This window comes from Pleurodeles waltl, chromosome 5, assembly GCF_031143425.1.
Source record: "Pleurodeles waltl isolate 20211129_DDA chromosome 5, aPleWal1.hap1.20221129, whole genome shotgun sequence".
NCBI lineage: Eukaryota > Metazoa > Chordata > Amphibia > Caudata > Salamandridae > Pleurodeles > Pleurodeles waltl.
Genome location: NC_090444.1, coordinates 1,735,508,962 through 1,735,535,802, shown reverse-complemented (window position 1 = coordinate 1,735,535,802; position 26,841 = coordinate 1,735,508,962). Strand labels below are relative to the sequence as shown.

At 44.2% G+C, this 26,841-nt stretch overlaps 1 protein-coding gene across 1 annotated transcript in view; it reads left to right on the top strand.

Annotated features, from left to right (window-relative positions):
- The window catches only part of LOC138296724 (serotriflin-like), a 150,215-nt gene that overhangs the window by 38,236 nt on the left and 85,138 nt on the right, over window positions 1-26,841 (top strand). The window contains exons 5-6 of the mRNA XM_069236125.1: window positions 10,294-10,413; window positions 24,869-24,959. Of these exons, the coding sequence (XP_069092226.1) occupies window positions 10,294-10,413; window positions 24,869-24,959 (211 nt within the window). The remainder of the gene's footprint in view (window positions 1-10,293; window positions 10,414-24,868; window positions 24,960-26,841) is intronic.

The following is a 26,841-nucleotide window of genomic DNA, read 5'->3' as shown; positions in this document are numbered from 1 at the left end:
TAATTCCTTGTGCTCAGACATGTGTCCTGGTAAATAAAAGAACCATAGCAAAATCACTGGGAGGAAAATGAACCTAAAACATCTTGGCGCTGGCGGGAGTAGCTGCACTTGGTTGTAAGGAGAGGATATTAAAACAACTTCTACAGCTGCTGTTGGTCCCCCCACCAGTTGTATCTGGGACAGGCCTGAATCTGAACATTCTAGCTGCTTCTGGAGACACAAGTGTCATTGGTGCCCTGGTTATTCCACAATTACTTGTGCAGAATCATCTAGAAGAGGCCTGTGGGTGCTGCTATCTATGTCTGCGCATAGCGAATAAACACATGAAGGAATGCATGAATGGATGAATGAATGAAGGGTAAACCACCACAGCCTTGTATGTATTTACTAGTCTGGATGGTGGTAAAGGTTATCCAGATTAGCAGACTTTGTAGTTTTAGGCATTTTATCCTGCCCTAAATGCTTCAGGTATTGTTAGGAGTAGAAGCATTTAAATGTTTTTAAATGTATGTAAATGGGAGCTGCTAAGTCTTCTTCTCCAGGTTGCCACTTTAATCGTGGGCCTTAATGGGATCTAATTTATGAAATCATTTTTGATGTACAGAGCTGGTGTACTGGCCAACAAGACATTGTCTGTTTTTAACACCACCAAGGCCGGAATGGCCATACCAGGAATCAGTGGATGGGTTGGCATTTCCCCAGGAGGCAGGAAGTGAGGGGGACAGATTTTGTTAGTGAGCGCCAGTTTTGCAGCAGTGCAGCAGTTTTAAAAGCACTGCAAAGTTCCTTGTATTTCTTCTATATTCAGCAGTTTTTGGGCAACAATAAAAGTGTAAGTTTAACTATGGTGATTTATTAATGCACTTGCTAGAGAAAGATGGGACTTTTGTTGGGTGGTAGTTTTCACTTATCTAAGGTACTACAGAGGGTTAATATGCCTGCTGCAAAGATCAAGTACCGTACATATCAAAGAACAATATTTTATGCAGATAGCTCAGTGGATTACTGCTTTTGTCACAGAGACTTTGTTGTTACAGTGCAGTTCATAATTTACCTTTGTGATCTAGCATAGTGAACTATGAACTGCCATCTGAGAGTTGCATGTAATCTGCATGGTACAGGTTAGAAAGTTATGTATTTTTCCCCAGTTTTTCTATCCTGATGTTTATAGGGTAGTTATTTTGTATCTGTAGAGATTTTCCAGACTCTGGGCATCATCACATGTTTGCGAACTCGTTGGGTTGGGTCGCCCGCTGGCCCAGCGTGAAACTACTCACAACATTGATGCTGGCTCATAATCGAGCAGGCGGCAATGTTGAGGTGTGTCAGGTGCAATAGCGTCCGTCGCGCTTTTCACTGCCTGTAATTCAGGCAGTGAAAAGCGCAACTGGGCTGTCCATGGGGGCCCCCAGCACCTCATCTCCACCAGCCTTTGCACAGCAATGGAACCACCATACAAAAGCTTGCAGACAAGGGAGTCATAATCCCCAGAGCAGCGCTGTTCTGGCACGTTAGGACCCCGGCAACGCCAGGCCGTCGTTAGGCAAAAAAGTGGCGGTGCTTGCGGTCGGACCATGGTGCTTTCACTACAGTTATAATGTGGCTCTCAGACCACCGCTTTGGTGGCGGTCCGACCGCCACCACGAGTTTGGCAGTCCTAGGACCACCAGACTCATAATCAGGGCCTCTGTGTGTGCTGTAAGTAACCAAATGATAGATGCATTGCTTCCTGTGATAGCACCAAGCCAAAGTTCATACAATGTCACTTAATTCAATTTCATGAGGTTCAAAGTTCACATAATGTCACTCCCTGTGATGTCATAAGGTCAAATGCCTTGCGATGTCTCTTCCTGTGATATCATCATGGTGGGTCAAACGGTAGGTTCTGTCACGCCCTTTGATGTCACCAGGTCATAGCTCATGTTATGTCACTTCCTGTGACAGCCAATGGTCACAATGCACGTGATGTCTCTTCTCCTACCCCTGGCATTTTGGTGAATTGATGTCTCCCAGTAGACACTGCTAGAAGTAGTCTGGGAGGAAAGACAAAATAATCAGAAGGTGCCTGTCTAGGCTGATGGTCTGTCACAAAATGCACTCTATCTTGGAAGTGCTAAGGTTAGGAGCTTTTCTGACATGTTGAGAGAGCAGAGAGTCCTAAAACTGTAAAAACCCTCCACAGCTCTTAAGACACTAAAGACCTTGGCGGATAGGATACTCCGTCTCAAAGGTGACGGATATCCTGCTCACCATATTACAAGTTCCATTATATCCTATGGTGCTTGTTAAATGGCTGGTGGGATATGACAGAGTATCCCATCTGTCAAGATCATAATCAGGTCCTAAGGGTCTGATTTAGCTGTTCGCAGGCAAGTTTGTCCGTCACAGCTCTGATGGATAGCCTGTCCACTGAAATCTAAATCCTGTTATATCCTATTGGATTTCGATTTTCGCAGACAGGATATCCATCACCGCTGTGAGAGAGTAATTCATCCGCTAATACCTAAATCAGGCCCTTACCAGGCACCCTTGAAATGTGGAGAAAAATGAAACTGAATTGTGGAATCTGGTCCCAATGGAAATGACAACAGTAGGCAACAGCAGATTTAAGTAGAAACTAAGGGTGTATTCTTCCAGCGGTCTCTCTCCATTTCAGCTTTTCCCCAACTGTCATCTGGTCGCTACTCCAGCACTATGATCTAATCACATTCCAAAGCATGACCTCAATACATTCCATAGCCATGTAGGCAGACATAGGGGGTCATTTCAACTTTGGCGGGCGGCGGAGGCCGCCCGCCAAAGTAACCCCGTCGGAAGACCGCTCCGCGGTCAACAGACCGCGACGGTCATTCCGACTTTCCCGCTGGGCCGGCGGGCGACCGCCAGAAGGCCGCCCGCCGGCCCAGCGGGAAAGCCCCTTCAACAATGAAGCCGGCTCCGAATGGAGCCGGCGGCGTTGAAGGGGTGCGACGGGTGCAGTGGCACCCGTCGCGATTTTCAGTGTCTGCAAGGCAGACACTGAAAATCTTAATGGGGCCCTGTTAGGGGGCCCCTGCACTGCCCATGCCAGTGGCATGGGCAGTGCAGGGGCCCCCAGGGGGCCCACGACACCCGTTCCCGCCATCCTGTTCCTGGCGGTAACAACCGCCTGGAACAGAATGGCGGGAAGGGGGTCGGAATCCCCATGGCGGCGCTGCAAGCAGCGCCGCCATGGAGGATTCCCTTGGGCAGGGGGAAACCGGCGGGAAACCGCTGGTTACCCTTTTCTGAACGCGGCTTTACCGCCGCGGTCAGAATTGCCCATGTAGCACCGCCAGCCTGTTGGCGGTGCTACCTCCGGCCTCCACCCTGGCGGTCTATGCCAGGGTCGGAATGAGGCCCATAGTTCCTCCATGCCTACTTAGCTACAGTGTTAAAAATTGCCACATGCATCTATCTTTAAATCAGTTATTTTAATTTCAGTGTAATTTAAATCTCAAGAGCCAATAAAAAGAAATTTGATCACATTTTTTAAGTTTTATTAATCATTATTTCTTAGACATTTTCTTCATTAAACACATTTAAATTACAGAACATAGCATGAAGCATGTCCCATAAATCTATCCCTAAACTATATTTCAAACTCAAGGAAATATATTAGAATTGAGTAACGCATAAAGAGTTTTCTCATGAAGAGAGCAATCAAGGCTCAATAGCAGAGAACCATCTGAGTCAGAGAGTATCAAGAATATAAAACATAAAATAGCAAAAAGGTAAGAAGGACGTCTGTCTAGCCTCTACAGCTGGTCAGTGGGAAAATAAAAAGAATGTCCCAGCTAGGGCAACAAGAGAAAATATCTCTATAACTTGCATACCATGTATATAAGCATGTTGTGTGTACCTGTTCTTTCTCTGGGTCGTTTGCATACATAGCACAATGATAACATAGTTTAAACAATTTCATAGATAAGTGTATGGTCATCCAATCAGAAAGAGAGAAGGTCATGAGACAGGAACAGTTTCTGTTAATATAGTTAATTTCTAACAAAGACGTTTCTACACAGAAGAAACATTCAACTACATTTTATACAAATTTACTACAGTCAAAGATTTTCACATCCATGTGGTTTCAGAAAGACAGAACATTTATGTAAGTTTTATGCACAATGAGCATATGTAATTTTGATTCTCACATGTTTTCACACTAAAGGCCTATTCATATGAAGCAAGTTTTAATATTAGTTTAGCAAGTTTAAGATTCCAAAACAGGTCAAGTGGTTAAAAAGAATAGCAAACATAACATTTCCTTGTTAGTATAGGAAATTTGTTGATGAAAATTCATGAAAAGACACAGAAAAAGTCTTGAAATAAACTTTTCTACTGAGCTATAGGGTTTTGAATGTGTTAATATTAGCCAGTCAAGCAAGTACATTGCACACAGAGTTTAAAATGAAGAATGCATGTTTAAAAAGCAGCATTTTGTTAGGCCTACAATTAGTTCTTGTAGGTTATTAGTTTAATTATTTTTATTTTGTTGAAATCTCTAGCAATGTCATCTGAAAAGAGTTAGACAACATATGTTGCTTCCAAGTAAGACTGTTTGAGTCTGGCATTTGCCTAAATTTTTCAATCTTGCTAAAATTATATGTATACTACAGGTATAGGAGCTTTCAGCCAACCCTGTTTATCCATTGATTTGTCATTTTGTAATTGATATTTTTCTTTCGCTTCTACATTACACAAAACTGGGGCAGTGGGCCAGCACTCCCACAGCCATTGGCCAACTTCACTGCTAGTGGATGCATTCTACCCTTTGTCAAGGAGCATGTAAATACACAAAGTAATTCCATTATGTGCCAGTGGTTAATAAAGCAGTGTGCGCTCAATCTGATGCTTGCCCAAGGTGCGATAGAGAAGCAGCTGACATTATGCATCTAACCTGGCATTGCAGAGCAGTACAGGACTTCTAGGAACAAGTGACTACAGAAATACAAAGGGTGGTGGGTTTAAAGTTTGATCAGATGCCCCAACATTGTCTCCTTGGTAATACACCCCATGCAAAGCGTAGGAAGATGGAGTATAAGTTCTTACATCTCTTTTTAGTATTAGCTAAACACAGGGTAGCCATAACATGGATGGGCAAAAAGGGCCAGGACTATAACCGCTGGAGAGCGGATACAATGAATGGGAAGTAGCAGAAGAAATGCATATGAAAAAAATTGTCATGATGACAAGGCCATGGATGATATAGCTGATTGGCAAGAGATCTGTGCTGTATTCTGGGATCCGGACTCGAACCTAACATCCTCGGATAGTGAGGATGACGATCCAGGGGTACTCATGGGGGTGCTACAGGGGGTATAGACTGTGGGAATTTGCGGATGTCCTTTCATTCAGATGTGGGGGCGGCGAACGATGAAGTCTCTACTAACGTTGTGAGGATGTATAGGGGAGGGTAGAAACGGGGAAGAAACTGTTGTAATGTTGTTTTTCCATGATGTAATGAAATTCACTGTTTGTCTGCCTCCTTCTCTATGTGCCACCATACGATGCAGCTGTATGTTTTTGGTTAAAACATAAAGAAAGTTTTAAAAAAATACAAAAAAAAAGAAAAGCAGTGCGTGCTTTCAGAGACCACCCCCCTAAAGATCATATTTCTATTTTTAGATCATTTTCATTTTAAGATTGATGAGGGCCTGGCAACTTCCCCAACAAAAAAGGTTATGACAAACCGAGCATTGATAATTCTTTTTACCTTTTGTTCAATATACTTACTGTTCTCATACCATAATTCTATCAACAACTCCCAAAACTGCAACATGTTTTCTAATACTATAATGAAAGTAGAAGAGAATTCCAAAATATATTCTTGAAATCAGTTTCAAAACTTGCAAATTATGGACAATTGTCAGAATTACTTGAAACCCGTAGGCAGCCTTCACAAATATTGATAGAAAGGGGTTAGACTGAATTGGCAAAATCTTGGAAACCGTCTCTGCTAAAACAAAACACGGTTTTCTCCAGCCTCTGCCACCATTGTTGACTTATTTATACCTGATGGCTATCACGTACATAATAAATACGAAAACAAACAAAATCAAGAAGGGTTCAGCTGTCAAAAAATCTAGAACAGTGATCAAGTGAATTCATCTTCTGATCCCATAAAAGAACAAATACCGATATTTGTCAAAGGTAAAGTCTGTAGATTAGCATGTGTCTAGATAGATGACAGTTACACATCATGGCTTTGAATTCGCAAGCCAGACATGGACATGCATATACGTATGCTACAGGAGGTCATACCTAATACCCTTATTTTTGAGTGCAAAACCATGTTGCTGATTCAGAAAAGTTGATTTCACATGTGTAAATTGATTTGCTCATATACAGATATTAGTGTGAGTAAACTTACAAGAATGGTTGGGGGCTGGGTGTCATGATGTCATGTGAGCTTCTAAGCAGCCAAGTCTGTCTTCAACCACTTTAAGCATTAGAAAAGGTTGAAGATGTATTTCTGTCATGGGCAAGGATAAATCACATTTTAGGATATAGAAAGTGAATTGGAGCACCCCTGAACCTGTCTGGGTGTAAAGAGGGGGGTTTTCCTAATGGGAACATGATTTCCCATATGGAGAAAAAACAGTTTGTTTGCAGGTGTGTTGTCAAATCTATAATTTGAAAATATATGCTTAGATAGCTTTGCACGATGAAATGCAATTCACAAAACTTCGCCAGGTGTATTATTGAAAGTCTATAACAATTATCAGCTTCAATTGTAGACTGGAAAACCTCAGGGAATTCTAAAAAGTCAGACAAACTCAGTCTTTCAGCCAATCCTTTTCATCAATTGGTTTCCTGTATTGTCATTTAGATTGTTCTTCTACACTCAAGAGCATAGAGATAGTACGGGGCACTTGGCCAGCCATTTTAAGCCATCGGCTCCTTACTGCAGAAGCAAAATTCTGTACCCACATAGAAAGGAGCCTCCTTCAGGCCAGGGAGTTAGGGCCATAGTATGCTTTTTGCTAAACATAGTTTTACTTGTTGTTAAACTTGGTTGGGCCCACAAGCTATACTGACAAGGCTGTTGGGCCTTCACTTGAGGTGAGCTGCATCATGTGTGCACGCTTCTTCGGCTGCCATCTAAGTCCATGTACTTCCAACCCATTCCAAAACGTTTGGCTGTCCAGAAGCATGCATGAAAGAGGAGCCATCTTTGAATAGTAATTTTATTACAAAACATTAAAGGATGTCCGCCTGTGCATCTGCATACATGTGTACAAAAAGGTGGCATCCTTAAATGTTTTTGAAATTCACAGAGAGACGCATGTGCATGTTTACACATTTGAACGCATGAGTGACCAATTTAAAAAAAAAAAAAAAAAAAGAATCACACTAAAAATATTGGCAAAGCAAATAGGCTGGCAGCCAACGACAGAGCTTCTGGCTTTTCTATGCTTGTTTTGTGTAGTGATCGGTTCTGAAGAGATTTGGGTGGTGAGACTTTATTGCCTAATCAATTTACTGTGAACAGGAAAAAGTAGAGCATTGAGAACATTTAATTATGCATTTGCAGTTAAGGGCAAGGGGTCATGGATGTCATTTAGGGGTCCCCAGGAGTTGCAGCTACGACCCCTGGCTTGCTCTTTGCTACCCCTGGCACTGTCGTAGCGATTCCTGGCCTCGGAGGTAGCAAATTCAATGCACGGAACACAGTTGCAGCTCGTCCTTATGAACATCAGTTAGGGCTCCGCTCTATTTGTTTTTGACAATTTGTATTACACTAATAGTGAATAATAATATTTTATTCACTATTAGTGTTATAAAAATGGAGTACAATTAGCTGGAATCTTCCATAGCTGCTGAGGCAAGTAAAAAATGCTTTTAAATGTATGTTGTGTGCGTGCTTGTGGGTGAGTGTGTTTATGTGGGAGAGAGTATAGGTAAGTATGAATTTGTGTGGATGCATAAGTATGTGTGTGTGAGTGAAAATGAAGATGAAATGGTATAAGATGTCACTCCGCGACCCCTGGCATTTCGGTGAATTGGCGTCCATGCAATGAGTCCGTAAATCCCTGCGTCATCTGATGAGTAAAGACTTCGCCCGATGGACATCACGGGACAGAACATGGTGGATGGAGTGGAGGGTCAAACTGACTCGGTGACGGTCGTTAAGAACAGTGCTACCAATATCACGCCTTGTAAACAGTATTGCACAGCATTTAAATAGCACATGAATGTAAGCAGCAGGTTATGCGCAGTTGTGCGCATCTGCCATTTTACTTATGTTTTTCGAACTTACCCACCGACCATAGGAGAAGAAACCACTGTACGTAAGGGGTTTTTGTCCTGTTATGTGATATTGGCCAACCGCTTCCCTGCTTCACCTGTATCCCTGTTCCTCCAGTCACAATGGCAGCGCTCAGAGAAACGCTTCAGCAAGAAACTTAAGTCCTGAACTAAACAGTACTGAATTCTCAGCCAGTAAAAACAAAAATAAATACTTTATGACACATTTCATGATTTTTGGCTGACAGACATGGGTGACAAGTACCACTGTGGAGTTACTCTAACTAGACGTCATTGACCGACATGTCAGTTCTAGGTGTTTAGAACACGTGTTTTTTTAGTTTGAGTGATTGTCAGAATTCTGCATTGTTATAGAGTCTGTATAAGAATGAAGGGAAATGTCTCGCTCCTGATGTTAAGAGATAAGGAGCTGGCGATGCAAACAGATGTTATCAGCACCGGAGTGCTTTAGCGCATCTGATGAATGCACATTTTCCATGTAAACTACTGACACATTCTGCAACAGAGATTTACGGTCTGTGAAAAATAGTTTTCTAGCGTGAGTAGAAGCCTACTGTAGTTGATCGCACTTTTGTTGAACCTGGGTTTCCTGTTCGATAAGGACTCGAGACATTAATGTACCTGCGTGCAGGTTGTAGTAGTGTCATTCTCAGAAGTCTGCAATTAAGATATTCAAAGTGGGGACGGGACCCCAGATTTGGTTATGACACCTGGCCTACCTTTTTATAAATGCAACTAAATACAGAGCAAGTTTGATATTTCCACACATTTCAGTATATCTTCAAAGTGCAATCAGCTATTGATGTGTGGTTTATATCAGTACATAGTTCTTCATGTATTAAAAAATATATAGTTTGCAGTCGCGGCTCACGGAGGGGGGCGTCTAGGGACGTGGAAGGGGCAGGGCGGCACGTGGCAGGGGAGGGGAGAAACAACAACAAAAAATGTTTTTAAATGTACCTTCCTCGCTGCGCTGCTCAGCTGTCCTCACTGTAGGCACAGGCTCCAAGCCTGCTCTGCGGCCAATCCTAACACTGCTTTCATGCTGCTGGCAGCATGAGAGCAGCGTTAGGATTAGATAGAGTGCTCTGGCGTGGTGGTCTAAGGCAGAGTGGGAGCTTCTGCCTGCTCTCTGTGTTGCCGGGTTGGAGTCAGTTTAGTGCGCATGTTTGTTTGACCAGCTTGAAACGGCCATCCAAACATACATACGCACTGAGAGGGAGTGCTGCGCACTCACCCTCCATCCCTGTCATCGCCCGTGGCCCACCCCTTTTACAATAAAACCATAATAAACACAGTTTATTGTGGTTTTATTGTAACAGTTTTGCAGCTGCTGCTGCTGGCGGAGGGAGGCGACGCACCTCAGCAGAGGAACTGCTGCTGATAGTTTGTATGGGTGTACAGAGACCGAAGAGATTCACGTAGTTAAACAACCTAGAGCTGCTTTTCTACAAAAGAAGCTCCAGGACAGAGGCGTACAAATACCCTGGCAGTGAACGGATAAATGCTTGTTATTAAATCTTGCTGTTCTCATAGGCTCTGTCACAATGGAAGAACAAAGAAGCGCGTCAGTGAAAATCACTAACTTTTTTGACGTGACGTTCAATAATTAGCACACTGACCTGCCCGTTTGCTTTCCACATCTCCGCAGCTCTCTCCAGCAGTAACCTTTCTGTTCATTATCAGTGTATGAATGAATTAAGTGTTCCTGGAAAGATTCCAGACAAGACCTAAACTAGTAGTTATGGGCTGTAACCAGAGGAATTTGATTAACTGTCCCGTCCCGCTCTCCACATTCCGTAAAAAGCGAAAATAGATTGATATTATTCAGTCAGTGGTTTTACATTCAGAACAACATGTCACACGAGGGAACATTTTGTCACACACATTAAGATATAACTCAATTACAGTAAGTCATGGGGCAAGTCGACTCAAACTCTATCAAGCAGAAACATTCATGCTCAATGAAGGTCATATCTCTGAATACTGTTGTTGTTTTTCCAGGTCGACCAACCGTTTTCAGTGGTCTCAACTGAAAATGCAACTGTCCAGGAGTTAATCGTTGATGTGCATAACGCGTTTAGGAGAGCAGTTGATCCACCGGCCAGCAACATGTTAAAAATGGTAGGATACATTTGAAGAAAAACATCCATCATTGCATTCAGTTTAAGAAACCTGTGGAAATAGATGTAGTGTACTAAATTCATTGTCCTCTTTCTTGTTTCTATATTTGCCTATTAGTTCATCTAGATATTGTCTCTTCACGAATGTTAAACAAGGGGGTGCAAATTTGCAAACATGTGTGTCTCACAGCTTTACATATGTTTTTTTAAAATATTGCCAGCTTCCTAAAGTGGAAAATTGATAAAGCTTAAAACAGTAGAGAAAAATTCCTCACTCATTCCTGTTACAAATCGTTGCTACAGACAGCAGTGAGTAAACTACTGCTGCAGTGGCGACAAAGACTACTGACCTCCCCCCACCAACCCTCACAAAATGTGAAGAGGGGGCTCTGACTCTCCCAAATTTCTGAGCCATTCATTGGCCTTCGGCTGAAAGGGGCACCTCTGAAGGGTTTAGTGGTCCCTGAAGGGTTGGTGCCCCCCTTTTGCCCCTACGGCTGAAAGGGCTTGTGTAACACCGCTGCTCGGTGACCGTACTCTGTATTCCTTTGCCATCACATGTTGCACCATTTAATGGACAGAACTTCGGCACTTGGGACTCAGGAATGTAAGCCTGCCAAGCAGCGGCTCTTCATCCTCTCCAGCTTACGGCTAAGGCCATCCCTGAGCAGTAGCAGATATCCCCTGCCTGCAGTGCTTAATTTGTAAATAAAAAAGTGCCGGTGCTCAAGACTCTCCTCTTAAATACGCGGCTGCTGCAATTAAAAGTGCGAGCACATAATGCTTAGGCAGCCTAATCCTGAAGCCACCTCAGGCCTCTTCAGTCCATTTATAGCCACTCCTTGCCCCTTCAGCTAACTCTGTCAGCTTCCTGCTTTTCCCCTTTCTGACGCTTTTTCGTTTTTCTCTTCTTCCGTCTTTCCCACGTGTCTTTTGTTCGCAGTAAATGCTTGGGACAGAAAACTAAGCGCTGGGCCTCAAAAATAAGTGCCGGTTCTCCGCACCGGAAACAACATGCACAAATTAAGCACTGCCTGCCTGTCATTCATAGCCCCTTTGGTACAGGGCTATGTCTTTGCAAAGACTAGTTCCATTCCCCTGGAAATCCTGCACTTCCAGGGCTTTCCATTTGCTTGAATGATGGCGAATCGTGCATGGCCATGATGGTACAACAAGGAACAGAGAGGAGCACAAACCCTCAGCTGCAGTCCAATCCACATTCCGCTGCAACTGCCTCAACCTTTTACTTAAACATTCCAACAGTGGCGTAACTAACCTTAGGGCAGCAGGTGCAGTCGCACGGGGACCCCGAGCGCTGAGGGGCCCATAGAATTCTGTATTTAACTGCCACAGTCCATGCTTGTTCCGTGGCCCATGATGTCCTTGCTATGCTGCTGCATTCCAAGGGTGACAGAGGCACTCAGTGAAGTCAAAGCATATCACTCAGTGTTCCAGTCACCACACAGCCTAATAAAAATTTTGAACAGGAAAGTAAAGCGCTGTCATGGCTGTTTGTTAGAACTCTCTCAATGTTGGAACAAAGGCTCCCCATCCATCTTTGATATAGTTAATGAGAATTGATGGAGAGCCCCTCTATTGAAAGAAGACAACGGATGTTGCAGCTAGAGGAGAATGTGTCTAAAATTCATTTTGCATACACAAATATGTATGAATACATGGATTAATGTGTGTTTGTACAGTGTGGACCTTGATGAAAAACAGCAGAGTGTTGTACTGGCTCAACGTCAAAATGCAGTCAATGAGTGGTTGGAGGGGGTAAATGGTTTCCGATACTGGAAGTGGAGACATGATGTAGTGTTCTTTTAAAGAAAATGTGCTTTTAGCTCCTGTGCAATAACCATTGCATTCACAATAAATTTAACTACATTTAGTCAATGCACACTTCCTTTCAGGAGGAGATCATTGGTTACCCCAGTCCTTTTTCTGGGTCAGTGTACACCGCCAGCACAAATTTCAGGGGCACAGGACTCTTTGTCACATCCTTGATCGTCCTAGTCTCTGGTCTGCAGCTGCATTAGCTTACAGCTACAGGAGACAGCAAATCAGCCACTCTTCTAGGTCCACCACGGTAATGGAGACACAAAAGGTACAACTAATACAGTTTTCCTTAACCATTCAATGTATGAAAGCCCTTCGTCAATTACCAAAACCGTCAGCAAATACAAAAGAAAGACTGTTCCCCACACTCCGAGACTGTATGCAAGCTGTTTACTGGTCACACTGATTGTGGAACAAACGAGACATATGAAAGCTGATCAAGGGTTTCCAGCAGCGGCTCCTCTGCTAAGGTGGAGGAGCGTTGCCCCACTGCACTCAGTTAAAGGAAATATAAACGATAATGTAATATTATTATCATTTTATTACAGTTGAGCCTGCGTCGCATGCACTCGCGCATGCGTATCTCTAGCGAGACGCTTTAGGTATTAGAAAAGGGCTCGGAGCCCTGTTTACGTCACGTCAGTGTGTTTCATTGGCAAGTTGGTTTGCCTGTTAGAATCCGCTTCCTTTGATTAGCAGAAGGCACGCTTACGTCATGCCTTTCCCAGTGGTGAGCCCTCCTCCAGCGCAGCAACCAAGTACAGAAAACATGCGAAGCTCGCTGGCTTCGGGGACTACTTTTTCTCTGTTTTGACAGCGCGATCAGGCTGGTTACTTACCTGTAACATATGAGAAAAACTTGAGGTTTAGAGCTTGACCTTAGCAGTTATCAATTTCGTAACGATACATTGCGCCCCTATTTTTGAACATAGACCTTCGCAGGGACTGCTTTCACGCACATTGACACGCGTGCCTCGTTTTTTTCTCCTAGTGTGTCTTCCTTAGTTGATATGTTTCAGTTTGCACCAGTCTCCCTGTATGCTAGCTGATGATGGACTAGGGAAAATATCGCAATTGATCCATCCATCAAACCCAGTGATGACACACTCCAGAGGAAGGGTAAGGAAAAGTAAATCCAGTGCAGCTTCTTTGTTAAGCTGTCGTGAGACTCCCATCTGTGACGTAAGATGACATGTAAGTACAAAATGATCTCTCTGGTAAGACCTTGGAGCTCCTGTAATTGTCCAATTTATGCCAAAACCGTATGAATGCAGAGGCTGTCATATGCAGCGTGACAACAGTAATTAAAGTACACACGAGGCGTGCATTTCCATTTTGTGAACGGCGACTATGATGGTTTGCGGAACCTGGTGCCAACATGTTGTTGAGCTCTGAGCTTTACGGTGAATTTTGACCATTAGGTAGCTGCAATTTACAACGTTATGAACTGAATATAATGAGAGATTCTCACCTATTCAGAAATCGCAGAGACACATAAGTGAGTCAGACTTGGAAGAGGCGCTCATTCCTGGATCATTAGATTCAAAAAGTTGTTACACGAGATGGCAAAAAAAAAAAAAAAAAAACTTGAGACAGAGGTGCCCTGAAGGGAAAAACAGCAGCATTATGATCTAAAAGCTTCAACCGCTGATGATGAACATTTAATTTTAATGATTGATGACTACTGTAAATTAAAAAAGAATAGTTCAAAGCAGCACACGCAGATTCATTTCAAAATATTTGAAAAAGCTAGGCAGTTTACTACGTTTTCTGCTTTAATCTCGGGAATTGCTTTAAACAGAGGAGAGATCGCGCAAGTTTGATTCTTAAACACAGGGTCATGTTTTTTCCTCATTGAGCGCCAAGGCACGTGACTCATATTGCAGTATCGCTGAACCACTCTTACTATGAGAAGTGAGGTTCAGTAGTCAGGAATACAACTGCTTTTGTGTCTATATGTGCATGCGTGGTGAGTAAGGCTGAAAGCTCTCCTTCAATTAGGGGAAACACGGGACAAAAAGTATTTTCGAGAGGTCTGACAGGGTTTAGCAGCATTAGTTGACACATCTGCCTGTAGGTATTGTATTGCAGCATCGCTATAGCACATCTGGAAGAGAGCTCACAAAACTACTGCTACGCATGAAGATATCCTAAGAGGCAAAACTTAACACCTGAGCCTTCCAACTGCTATCAAAGAGAAATCTCTGATTAAGCTCAAATAATATTTGCTTCAAAGAAATAGAAACATGAGCATTCTGCCTCCCACCCAACCCAACACCTCCGAATGCCAACACAAAGCCCACCCAGGCCAACCCCCTGGAATTTACAGACTTACAGGGGTTTTTCAGACGGGTCTGTGTTGACTTTTGTTTTGATTTGCACTGACACTTACATGATAGATGCATCTACTGTGATTACATGTAAATCCCTTCCTGGGGGCACTAAAATAAATACCCTTTACACATGATGGGTAGTGTTGACGGTACAGAACGCAATTAGTCTCGGGGAATGTCACGTCTCCGAAAGGAGGATCCACAGATCAGTTTTGGGTGCATCACTACTGTTCTGAAGTTGTACAGGAAGGAAATCCTGTGAACCATCCCTAGGTAGAGAGAAGATATTGAGAATGCTGCTCATTATCATGGCAACTCTCTCTTAAATTCAGCTGTAGCTCACAACAATGTTGGTTACATTCACAAAGCAGCCCAACAGACCAATTTCTTATTGTATACAAACGCCATTCCATGACATGAAATGGAGCAATAGTCATCTGGGTATGATTCCTGGTAATGTTGATCAATATATTTTAAGCTGTTTTGGCTTTCAGTTCTTGCTTTGATACACCTGGAATACACTTTCTGAACAACTCTTGTTAAACTGTATAAAATTTGCATTTTACTGATGGCTTAGTGCAAAGTTCCAATAAGCCAGATGACTCACACACCTGCTACAGAGCACCTGGCTACCCTCACAGGTGAATACTATACTAAAAAAGCACCAACAACATAACACCAATCGAAGGAATTAAGAAGTATTGTTTTAACACACCTACCCTTTTCCCAGTGCAATAGCTTCTGTGGCTACCAAATCTTTTCTAACCAAAACTGAAGGTAAAATGTATTGCATAGATATACTGTGTATGATTTTATTTCAACACAACTGTTTTTGGGAATTTAATAGCTCACCAAGTAGGCTGGCAGATAAAATATAAATATGAGCTTGTAACAGTCATAATTAAATATTTCCAGTTTTTTTCTTAAGGAGGAATAATAACTGTAATTCGAAATATATCCTCCCTACTCATTCATGGCATGGACTGTAACAAAAAACATACTCATTTTAGAGTGGATACTTGTCGTGCTTGGTGTGACGTTGGGTGTTTATTTTGCATATTTCTGACTTTTGATTGTGTGCTTTTCTTACTTTACCGTTTTTGTGGTCTCCCTACAGGCAGCTTTTTAGGGTCAAGCCTGCGCTAGCATGCGGTTGCGCATGCGTATCGCTTGTGAGACGCTTTAGTAGTTAGAAAAGGGCTCAAAGCCCCATCCATGTCATTTCAGTGTCTTTCATTGATTCATGGGCTTCCCTTTTAAAATCTGCATGCTTTCATTAGTGGAAGGCATGCATACGTCATTGTAGGAGGCTGGGTACCAGAGGTACTTACACCTTGTGCCAGCTCCAGTTATCCCTTATTAGTGTAGAAGAGGTGTTTCTAGCAGCTTAGGCTGATAGAAGGTAGCTATGGCAAAGCAGCTTAGGCTGAACTAGGAGACATGTAAAGCTCCTACTATACCACTGGTGTCATATGCACAATATCATAAGAAAACACATTACACAGATATACTAAAAATAAAGGTACTTTATTTTTATGACAATATGCCAAACGTATCTCAGTGAGTACCCTCAGTATGAGGATAAGTTATATGCACAAGATATATGTACACAAACCAAAATTATGCAGATAATAGCAAAAGGAAGTAATGCAAGCAATGTAAAGTTACAGTAGATTGCAATAGGAACACATAGGTATAGGGGCAACACAAACCATACACTCCAAAAGTGGAATGCAAACCACAAATGGACCCCAAACCTATGTGAGCTTGTAGAGGGTCGCTGGGACTGTAAGAAAACAGTGAGGGTTAGAAAAATAGCCCACCCCAAGACCCTGAAAGGTAGGCGTAAAGTGCACCTACAACCCCCAGAGAGCACAGAAGTCGTGATGGGGGATTCTGCAGGAAGAACAAACACCAGCAATGCAACAGCAGTGGATTTCCGGACCTGAGTACCTGTAAGACAAGGGGACCAAGTCCAAGAGTCGCAACAGTGTCAAGAGTGGGCAGGAGCCCAGGAAATGCCAGCTGAGGGTGCAAGGAAGCTGCCACCTGTTGGAAGAAGCTTGGTGTTCTGCAAGAACGAAGAGGACTAGTAGCTTCCCCTTTGGAGGATGGATGTTCCACGTCGTGAAGAAGCTTGCAGAGGTGAACGCAGAAGACCGCAAACAAGCCTTGCTAGCTTCAAGGGTCGCGGTTAGGGTTTTTGGATGCTGCTGTGGCCCAGGAGGGACCAGGATGTCGCCACTTGGATGAGGAGACAGAGGGGGCGCCCAGCAAGTCAGGGAGCCCTCACAGAAGCAAGCAGCACCCTCAGAAGTACCTGAACAGGCACTTCGAATAAAAGTGAACCGGAATCCACCCGAAGTCACAAGAGGGAGTCCCACGACGCCGGAGGACAACTCAGAAGGTTGTGCACTGCAGGTTAGAGTGTCGGGGACCCAGGCTTGGCTGTGCAGAAAGGAAATCCTGGAAGAGTGCACAGGAGTCGGAGCAGCTGCAAATCACGCGCTACCCAGCAATGCAGTCTAGCGTGGGGAGGCAAGGACTTACATTCACCAAACATGGACTGAAGAGTCACTGGACTGTGGGAGTCACTTGGACAGAGTTGCTGAGTTCCAGGGACCATGCTCGTTGTGCTGAGAGGGGACCCAGGGGACCGGTGATGCAGTCTTTTGTTGCCTGCAGTTGCAGTGGGAAGATTCCGTCGACCCACGGAGATTTCTTCAGAGATCCTGGTGCAGAGAGGAGGCAGGCTACCCCCAGAGCATGCACCACCTGGAAACAGTCGAGAAAGCCGGCAGGATGAAGCGATACAAGGTTGCTAGTAGTCGTCTTGCTACTTTGTTGTGGTTTTTCAGGCATCCTGAGCAGTCAGCGGTCGATCCTTTGGCAGAAGGTGAAGAGGGAGATGCAGAGGAACTCTGGTGAGCTCTTACATTCGTTATCTGGTGAGATCCCCAAAGCAGAGACCCTAAATAGCCAGAAAAGGAGGTTTGGCTACCTAGGAAGGAGGATTGGCTACCAAGAGAGGTAAGAGCCTATCAGAAGGAGCCTCTGACGTCACCTGCTGGCACTGGCCACTCAGAGCAGTCCAGTGTGCTACAAACACCTCTGTTTCCAAGATGGCAGAGGTCTGGGACACACTGGAGGAGCTCTGGGCAACTCCCCTGGGAGGTGCAGGTCAGGGGAGTGGTCACTCCCCTTTCCTTTGTCCAGTTTCGTGCCAGAGCAGGGCTGGGGGATCCCTGAACTGGTGTAGACTGGCTTATGCAGAGATGGGCACCATCTGTGCCCATCAAAGCATTTCCAGAGGCCAGGGGAGGCTACTCCTCCCCAGCCTTCACACCTATTTCCAAAGGGAGAGGGTGTTACACTCTCTCTCAGAGGAAGTCCTTTGTTCTGCCTTCCTGGGCCAGGGCTGCCTGGACCCCAGGAGGGCAGAAGCCTGTCTGAGGGGTTGGCAGCAGCAGCAGCTGCAGTGGAGACCGTGGAAAGGCAGTTTGGCAGTACCCAGGTTCTGTGCTAGAGACCCGGGGGATCATGGAATTGTCACCCCAATGCCAGAATGGCATTGGGGTGACAATTCCATGATCTTAGACATGTTACATGGCCATGTTTGGAGTTACCATTGTGACGCTGTACATAGGTAGTGACCTATGTACAGTGCACGCGTGTAATGGTGTCCCCGCACTCACAAAGTCCGGGGAATTTGCCCTGAACGATATGGGGGCACTTTGGCTAGTGCCAGGGTGCCCACACACTAAGTAACTTTGCACCCAACCTTCACCAGGTGAAGGTTAGACATATAGGTGACTTATAAGTTACTTAAGGTCAGTGGTAAATGGCTGTGAAATAACGTGGACGTTATTTCACTCAGGCTGCACTTGCAGGCCTGTATAAGAATTGTCAGAGCTCCCTATGGGTGGCAAAAGAAATGCTGCAGCCCATAGGGATCTCCTGGAACCCCAATACCCTGGGTACCTCAGTACCATATACTAGGGAATTATATGGGTGTACCAGTATGCCAATGTGAATTGGTGAAATTGGTCACTAGCCTGTTAGTGACAAATTCGGAAAGCAGAGAGAGCATAACCACTGAGGTTCTGGTTAGCAGAGCCTCAGTGAGACAGTTAGGCATCACACAGGGAACACATACAGGGCACATACTTATGAGCACTGGGGCCCTGCCTGGCAGGGTCCCAGTGACACATAGACTAAAACAACATATATACAGTGAAATATGGGGGTAACATGCCAGGCAAGATGGTACTTTCCTACAGTCATGCATTCTCCGGTGGTTAGCCCTCCTCGAGGACAGCAACCAAGTACTAAAAACATACGTGGCTCGCTGTTTTCCGTCCGGTTTGTGAACTGCTTTCTATCTTTTTTCACAGCATGATTTCGCTTGGCAGAAGTCGAGCGCTTTGCATGACATAGACCCTGTAACATAGTTAATTGCACTTTTGCCTGTTACACAGATAATTGGACTTTTGCCGATAGGTTTCACTATGAGTGACTTGTAGCAGTGCAATCGCGCTCTTTTTTTCCAATTAATGTGGCAAGAAAATTCCGGTGAGGAGTTTACAACTGCTAATAGCTCTAACTCGGAGAAATGCGAGACCTGTTGCATTGCAAATGCTTGTTTTTAATTTGGAGCCAGGTTAGAACTGGGCGGGCTGGCCTGGATGAGGGCTGGAGGAGGAGTGATATGTGCACATATAAGTAATTATACTGGAAATGCTTTCATTCATCAGAGACATTGTTCCCCTTGATATGTAGTCATTTAAATGATAATCAGTACAGGGTAAAATGTCTACCAATATTTTAATTTAGGATTTAAACCCATGCAGCATAATTAAGAAGTCACCTATGTGGCTGTATGCAGAAGAGGTTATCAGTGACTCCCACCATTGCCTATATACTAATATATCAGATCTTGAAGTAGCAGATGATACACAAGTCCTGCTGTCTATTTTAAATGTACTCAGGACTTCAGCATAGCAGTAATCTATTAATGTGTATTTGGGAGAAAGGATGGCGATAAGGCTGTTCCCCAAAATTCCAAAAGAGACCTTTAGAAAGAGATTGCTGATGGAATTTCAAGTTTCCTGAGCACTGACATTTAGCAGAGGATAAGGGGAGAGGAGTATGTGGTCAGGTTCTGTGGGTACCGTTCTAGGCAGAGCGTGCCCTTTTCTTCTGCTCCTCATTGCACACCATTTCAACTATGCTTTGCAAACACCAGCTTGAGCCGACACCTCCACTAACTGCTGTGAGAGCATCACCTTGCACAAAAGGTGTGCCTGCAATGCAGCAAGAAAATTACATTTTAAAGGGACTACCCTATCTGGTTCCAGAACATTAGGCAGTGGACCAATATCCCTTGTCTGGAAAATGTTAATAAAATCGGGATTAAAACTACCTAACTTTTTTTAGTTTCAAGCAGCTTGATTGACCTGAAAATAAATGCTCAAACAACACTGGAAGCACTTCATTGGGACCAGGACTGGTATCAGCATGACAGGCAGTCTTCCGGAGGTAACAGGACATCATCTGAAGCATGTACAACATGCTGGAGAAGGTGAGGGTTGTCTAGCATCTAGAAGCCTGCCTGCCCAGTGGGGGAAGAATTGCGCTTGGCTCTGCAGGAGATAGGTCTGTCTAAGAAAATAATTCTAACTGTGGTACTGTGTGGTGCACCCAGAAGAGGCTGACTACTTTCAGGAGGGCAACTGTCACCTACCAAGATGAGAGAGGTCACCTGGTCTCCCTATGTGGTTTATGTTTTGCACGGAATATAGAAACCTGCAACTGAAGACCACTGTGTGCCGTCTGACATATCTAAAGTATATCCACTTTAATAATTCAGGGACTGGTTTAGATGTTAGCAATAACAGTCCCACCATTGACTTTTCGACTAGTAACCTGTCCGATGCTGTAATGGTCTGCCCACTGTATTTAGATGTTGATGGTCTCATAGCTGAAAGATGCACTGGAACCGCTGTCTCTACCAAGAAATACCACCCTCGTTGATGGCGGGAGAGAGAAAAGGGGATGCTGGCGGCACCTAGACACTCTTCCTGTGGTGCCAATTTGGATGTGCCATACCACTAAGAAAAAAGTGGCGATTCAACTTCCATGTTCGACTTGGCCCTTTTTACAGGATCATCCCCAAACTTTTTGCCTTCCTCCTCCTATTTTTCCTGACCCTTTTTGTTGACGTTAGGACTCTGAGTACGTTACCACTGCTGATCAGTGCTAAAGTGCATGTGCTCTCCCTTCTAAACTTGGTATGATTAGCTACACCTGATTGGCACATTTAATTTAGCCGTAAGTCCCCTGTACAGTGGTATCCCTCTACCCAGGGCCTGTGAATTACATGCTACTAGTGGGCCTGCAGCACAGCTTGCACCATCACTGCTACGGCAGAGCCTGCATGGGCAGTTTACTGCCATAGGGACCTGGCATCTAAATTTACTTGCCAGGCCCGGAACTCCCCTTTTAGTACATATAAGTTACCTCTAAAGTAGGCCCTAGCTAGCCCTATGAGCAAAGTGCTATGTATGTGAAAAGTAGGACATATGTCTTTATGTACTGCATGTCCCAGTAGTGACAAACAATCTATTTGGTTTCTCACAACTTTGAGTGCCGCCTCTCTCATAGGATTGCATTAGAAATGCCCTCACATATATCTAAGTGGTATTGTCTGATCTATGATGTATGGCATACGTTTGGTATGGTTAGAATGGAAGTGAAAAATGCTACTTACTGGCGTAGGTGGATGTTTTATTACTATTATAGAAATGCTACTTTAAGAAAGTGAGCTTTTATCTGTGCTTATGACTCTGGTGTTTTGCAGCTTGCCTCCAATCCACATCTGGGGTAGAGTGACAGCTGGGCTTTGTGCATACTTTTCAGACAGCCTGTACACAGAGAGGGTGGTGATGTCACAAGAGTGCATCAGCATACTGAATGGTCTTCCTGGTCTGGGAGAGGGAGAGGTGGGCATATCTGCATTTGTAAAGGACTTTCCCTGGCCTCACACAAAGGGTCGTCCACCCCCCACTGGAGCCAGTGCTGGAGGAGAGAGGGGACATCCCTGGAACCGGTTGGTGCTGGTTGGAGCGCCCTCTCCCCCTTTTGTGGAGGCTGCGCAAATTGAGTATAAGTACAGGGGGTTGTCCCCCACATTGGTAGAGCACTTTTTGGACTGGGGACCGAACCTCTGCCAGAGGGACTGCCTGACCACACAAAGGACTCATCTGGACTGCTCTTCTTTTGTTGGCCTGCTGCTTGGTGCGCGCAGGGTGGCTTAAAGGACTCATCTGGATTGCTTTTCTGCATGCTGCCCTGCTGCCAGCTTTCCCCTGACTCTGAACTGCCAAGGTTGGGTGGAATTACCAGGAGGAACCACCACCTGAACCTCTTCTGTGTGCTGGCCAGCTTGCCCCATTGGGTCCCCTCCAGTTCCCCCAGGAGTCCAGCGCATGTGGAGCGCTGTGTCCTGCTCTTGGGCCCCTTACATGAACTAGCACATGAAGAGCACTTTATTTCCTCTTATTTGCAACACGTGGTGAGTACTGAACCCAGGCTATGTGGTGCTTAGTACTAGGTGCCTTTTTGGCTTTCTAAACTTAGTTCGAGATGAGCGCTTCCTTGCACCTTACAAGATCATGTTGGTTTCCTTGCCCGAGCTGCCAGAGAGTGTGGGGGTCTCACCCTGACACAGGAGTAACCAGCTAGCCCAACAACAACTGCCTTTAACGGGAGGGAGTGGTTACTGCTGCACTCACTCCCATGTATGCTGCTCTCAGAAGGCTGGCCCGCAGCAGTGAGACTGGATGTGCGGCCGCAGGAGAATTCCACTGTGGCCTGACAGCAAGATGACTTGAGGGAATTCTTGGTGAGCTGCAATGCGGGAAGCTTGGTCCTGAGTGCGCGATCCATCCCCTCCTTCGTCTTTGAACTGGGCACACCGCACACCTCACGTTCCCACAGCTGCATTCACAATCAGGGGACACTCTTGGCACCAGTGGCTGCGCCGAGTCCCCGCGGGCAGCCACGCCAGCAATGCCCTCATGGGACAGGTGACAGCACAGGCAGTGGGCCCTCTTCGTCTGGTACTCTGTGAAACGGCACCTCCACATATGTACTTGCCATGCAGGAACTCCGGCGGCCAACTTGTGTTCTTTTCGTAACACCCATATTTATCCTAAAAGAAGCCCAGGAGCATTTACATCTACTGGGCCCGATGATTGTTGGCTGTTCTGTAGTTCACTCTGATGATCTGTACCCTTCGTTTTTGCATTGCAAACTTCATGACCTGGTGTACACTAAATGGCATGTTTATTCTGCTAGGATATTTGCTGGGGATAGTGATGACTCGTCATTGGGGGAAGGGTTCACTTTACGTGCGTACATAATATCTTGCCATTTATGATAACCTGTTTATTGGGATGTGCATTTTTGGTGATAATGATAGCCTGACTACCACTAGTGTTGCAGAATGCCAATAACCTAAATGTTTATCTGACTACTGCTATTCTTGCAGAGTACTAGTAACCTGTGTGATGTTCTCACAACAGCTTGGGTAGCAGGGTACTACTGATACCTGTCCTGTTTTGTCTAATGATGGTTTAGGCAATACAATTTATTTTTATATAACTTGTTGTTGTGTTCCCTTTGTGGTGTAGTCATTGTGTCACATGTGTTGTGTGTGCTGTGCAAATGCTGTACACATGACCTCCGGGAGAAGCCTGACTGCTTGTGCCAAGCTACCAAGAAGGTGAGCAGCGGTTATCTTGGGTGTGTAACTCCCTTGCCCTGACTAGAGTAGTTGTCCCTGCCTGGCTTAGATGCCTACCCTAGCCAACCAGGAACCCCATTTCTAACACTCCAGGTCTGAGCTGGTGGATTGTGGAGCAGGGGTGAAAACTCACCTTTTTTCCTAATTCCACCCCATCTCTGACTCAACACAACTGGACATCAGCTGCCATCACTGCTCCAACAGACCGATGAAGAAAACATAACCCCCTGTCCCTGCGCTCATAGCTAGGGACGCTGCACTGCCGGGGTACTTTGGGTGGGCACTGCACAGGAGTTCAGGACCACTGTAGGCATGTACATGTCACAGTAATTTTTTAAATTCACTGTGACATGCATATGTCAGGGACACAAGTGGGTCAGACAGAGATGGGGGCACTCTGCTACACAAAACATATTGCACATATACACAACTGTCATTATGGTGCCAGTTTTCATTGGTAAATGAATGCTGACACCACAATAATGGTGCATTCACACCTGTCAACTGTGTCCATGTGTGCACATTGCCAGGGGACCTGTACCTGTCATGTAGTGCTTTGAGTTGTGTGTGTGTGAGCCAGTACATGTATGTGTTTATGCAATGCGATTGGCTGGGTTAGGTGGAGGGAGCTGGAGTGGGTGATGTGGTTGTGTCTGTATGTGTATCACTTGCATGTGAGACCAGTGTCGTTGTGAATGTTGTGTTGCCATGTGACACATTCAGGCAGATATTGTTGTGATGTTTGTAGTTGTGCCTGAGTGCGTTTATGTTGCTGAGATTGTAGTTGTGATGGTTGTGTGGTGTGTGGGTGCAGTGTCAATGGTGTGTGTATATGTTACATCATGGATGTAGGTCAATGTGTGTTTTGAGGATGTACAGGTTGTGTTGTGTCAGAATGGCAATGGGTTGTAGTATGAATGTGGTGTGTGGTGTAGTTTGTAGAGCGGGTTCCACCTATGGCTAAGGGACAGTGTGTGTGTCACTTACCTCTCTTTCATTGCCCATGCCATTGTACGAAGTCTGTTGGATTCCGCTGCAGTCTCCCTCCATCAGCAATCCATTGCCTGTCAATCCCCTTGCAGAGCTGTAACATCTAATTAGGGTGGGCAGAAGACCTCTGACCAGACGATCTTCTAGGTTCCCTAGGCAACGCAGCTTGGCGGTGTGACCGTTAAGATCTAAATCAGACCCTCAGTGATTAAAGGTGCTTGAAGCAAATACTATCTTAATAGTGCCGTGAAACATGTTTTGTAATCCGACCAAGCTTGGCAAAAGTGAGCTACATAAATGTTCTGCTACTGCTGAGGATATTGGCAGGGTTGTTCAAGTTTGAAGCAAATACATTATTAAACAGAACTCATGAATTAGGTCTGCAAAATTATAAAAACTATAAAAAGTGAGAGACTGTCTTTGGTGTGCTCTTTAGCCATTTTGTACTTACCTGAAAGTTACATTTGAAATATCTCTGGTCATTTTAGAAATGGAATTCTGAAGCAGCAAAAACAGCTGCACGTTGGGCGAGTGGGTGTGAACAGAAACACAGCGATGGTCACCGGAGAGTGATAAAAGGTATGTTAAACAAATGTTCGATTGCAGCCTCTGATCTGGATCTATTTTGAGTCATAATATGAGTTATGCAAGTATGCAAGTTAGTTTTGCAAGTATGTGCTTTTCAGTATAGAGGTTGCATGATTTTGTTTCTGTAGCCTATGCACTAGGCATGCTCTTTTTCAGGGCCATCGAAGGAGGACAGATCTAACATTATTCCCATGGTCTCTGTATTTGCAGGGTCCCAAGCTAGTGCTGCATAATTTATTCATAGATGTAGAACAAGCCTGCCCTGTTTAACAGTGATGAGATACCTAACATGACTACACCAACCAATGGCACCTGATGCTTGAGTTGCTGTGAATTCCCTTTCCTTGAAAGCATATCTTTTTTAGGGTTGAGCACAAAGTGCTCTTTCCCTAGTGTAATCTCTTTGTGGGCTTGTAACCATGCCCATGTCAAGCTCATCAATTTGATTGGCTCGCGGGCTTGCCTATTAAATTAGCTTGCTTTCATTAGTGAAAGGCATGCATACGTCGTGCCTTTTCCGGTTTTTAGCCCAGCTTGAGCGCACTGGTAAACTACTGAAAACATACGAGGATCAGTGTTTTCAGCATGGTTTCTGCACTATTTTTTCTCTTTATTTCATAGGTAGCACAATCTTGTTGGGCAGTAGTAGAGCGCCTTGCATGACATCGACCATGTTACATGGATAATGCACTTTTGCCGGTAACATGGATAATTGCACTTTTGCCAGTTACATGGATAATTGCACTTTTGCCGATATGTTTCACTGCAAACAAAGTTTTGTTTCCTTTTGTGGGTTTGCTTTGGGTTCATGGTGGCCATCAGTTCTCTTATGTGAAACTGTTTTACTTTTCAGTGTATGTGGCAAGAAAAGTCTGGTTAGGAGTTTACAAAGCTAATTGCTTTAACTCTAGGAAACGTGAGAAGCATGTATTGCAGATGTTTGTTTTGTTTTAACTTAGCATCAAGTGTTCCTGTTATTTGAGCCCTACATGGTATATTTGACAGGGGCTCATAGAAAGCTTTGACATGGCTACTCTTCCTATGAGGTTAGAGAAACATGTAATCAAACATGCAGTCATGACAAATGATTCGAGTCTTATGAAGCAAGTGTTAGATTGTCTATTTAAATTGTGTTACATATATTATTGATCTAGTAATACATTGATGGTTAATTGTGTGCTACCTGAAAAAACTGTTCATTTTAAAACTTCAGCGCAGTGATTTCAGTAAATTATACTTTGTAAACATAAAAACATGTTGGAGAAGATAGAAAGGTAGATGAAATCTCTATTAAATGTGCATGATAAAATGTGTACAAAAATAAGTTTGCATAATTCTATGAAAAAAATATGACATTTTGCATAGCAAACTTCAATGAATAATTTTGCAGACCAGAAATGGCAAATTAATTTGCTTGTGAAACACATCTGGAAGCCCAGTCAATACTTAATGGTATGGCAGCCTTATAAAGTATTTTCTGCTGACCTGTGTTAGCACGTCTGACCTTAATAAGTAAACTTACAAGGGGATGCGAATAGTTCGATGAAACTTTTGGCTCGCAATTAAGATGATCCCACCACAACTCCAGTATATGCAGATCAGTAATCAGTCGACAATATCAATAATCAACAATAATCAGTGACATTCATAATCAATGGAGTAAGTAATTGTCACACACCATGACCTTTCAGCCATGAATAACCACACCTTTTAGTAAAAGTTAGAATATTTATTTTCCTATATTAACAATGCTAAAGTCGCGTAAATTAATCTCAAAATCAAATGATGCACATACAGAAACAACACTGGCTGTCCAAATCCATGGAAGAACCGCAATCTAATCAGAGCTTGAACTATTACACATTCTAAGGTT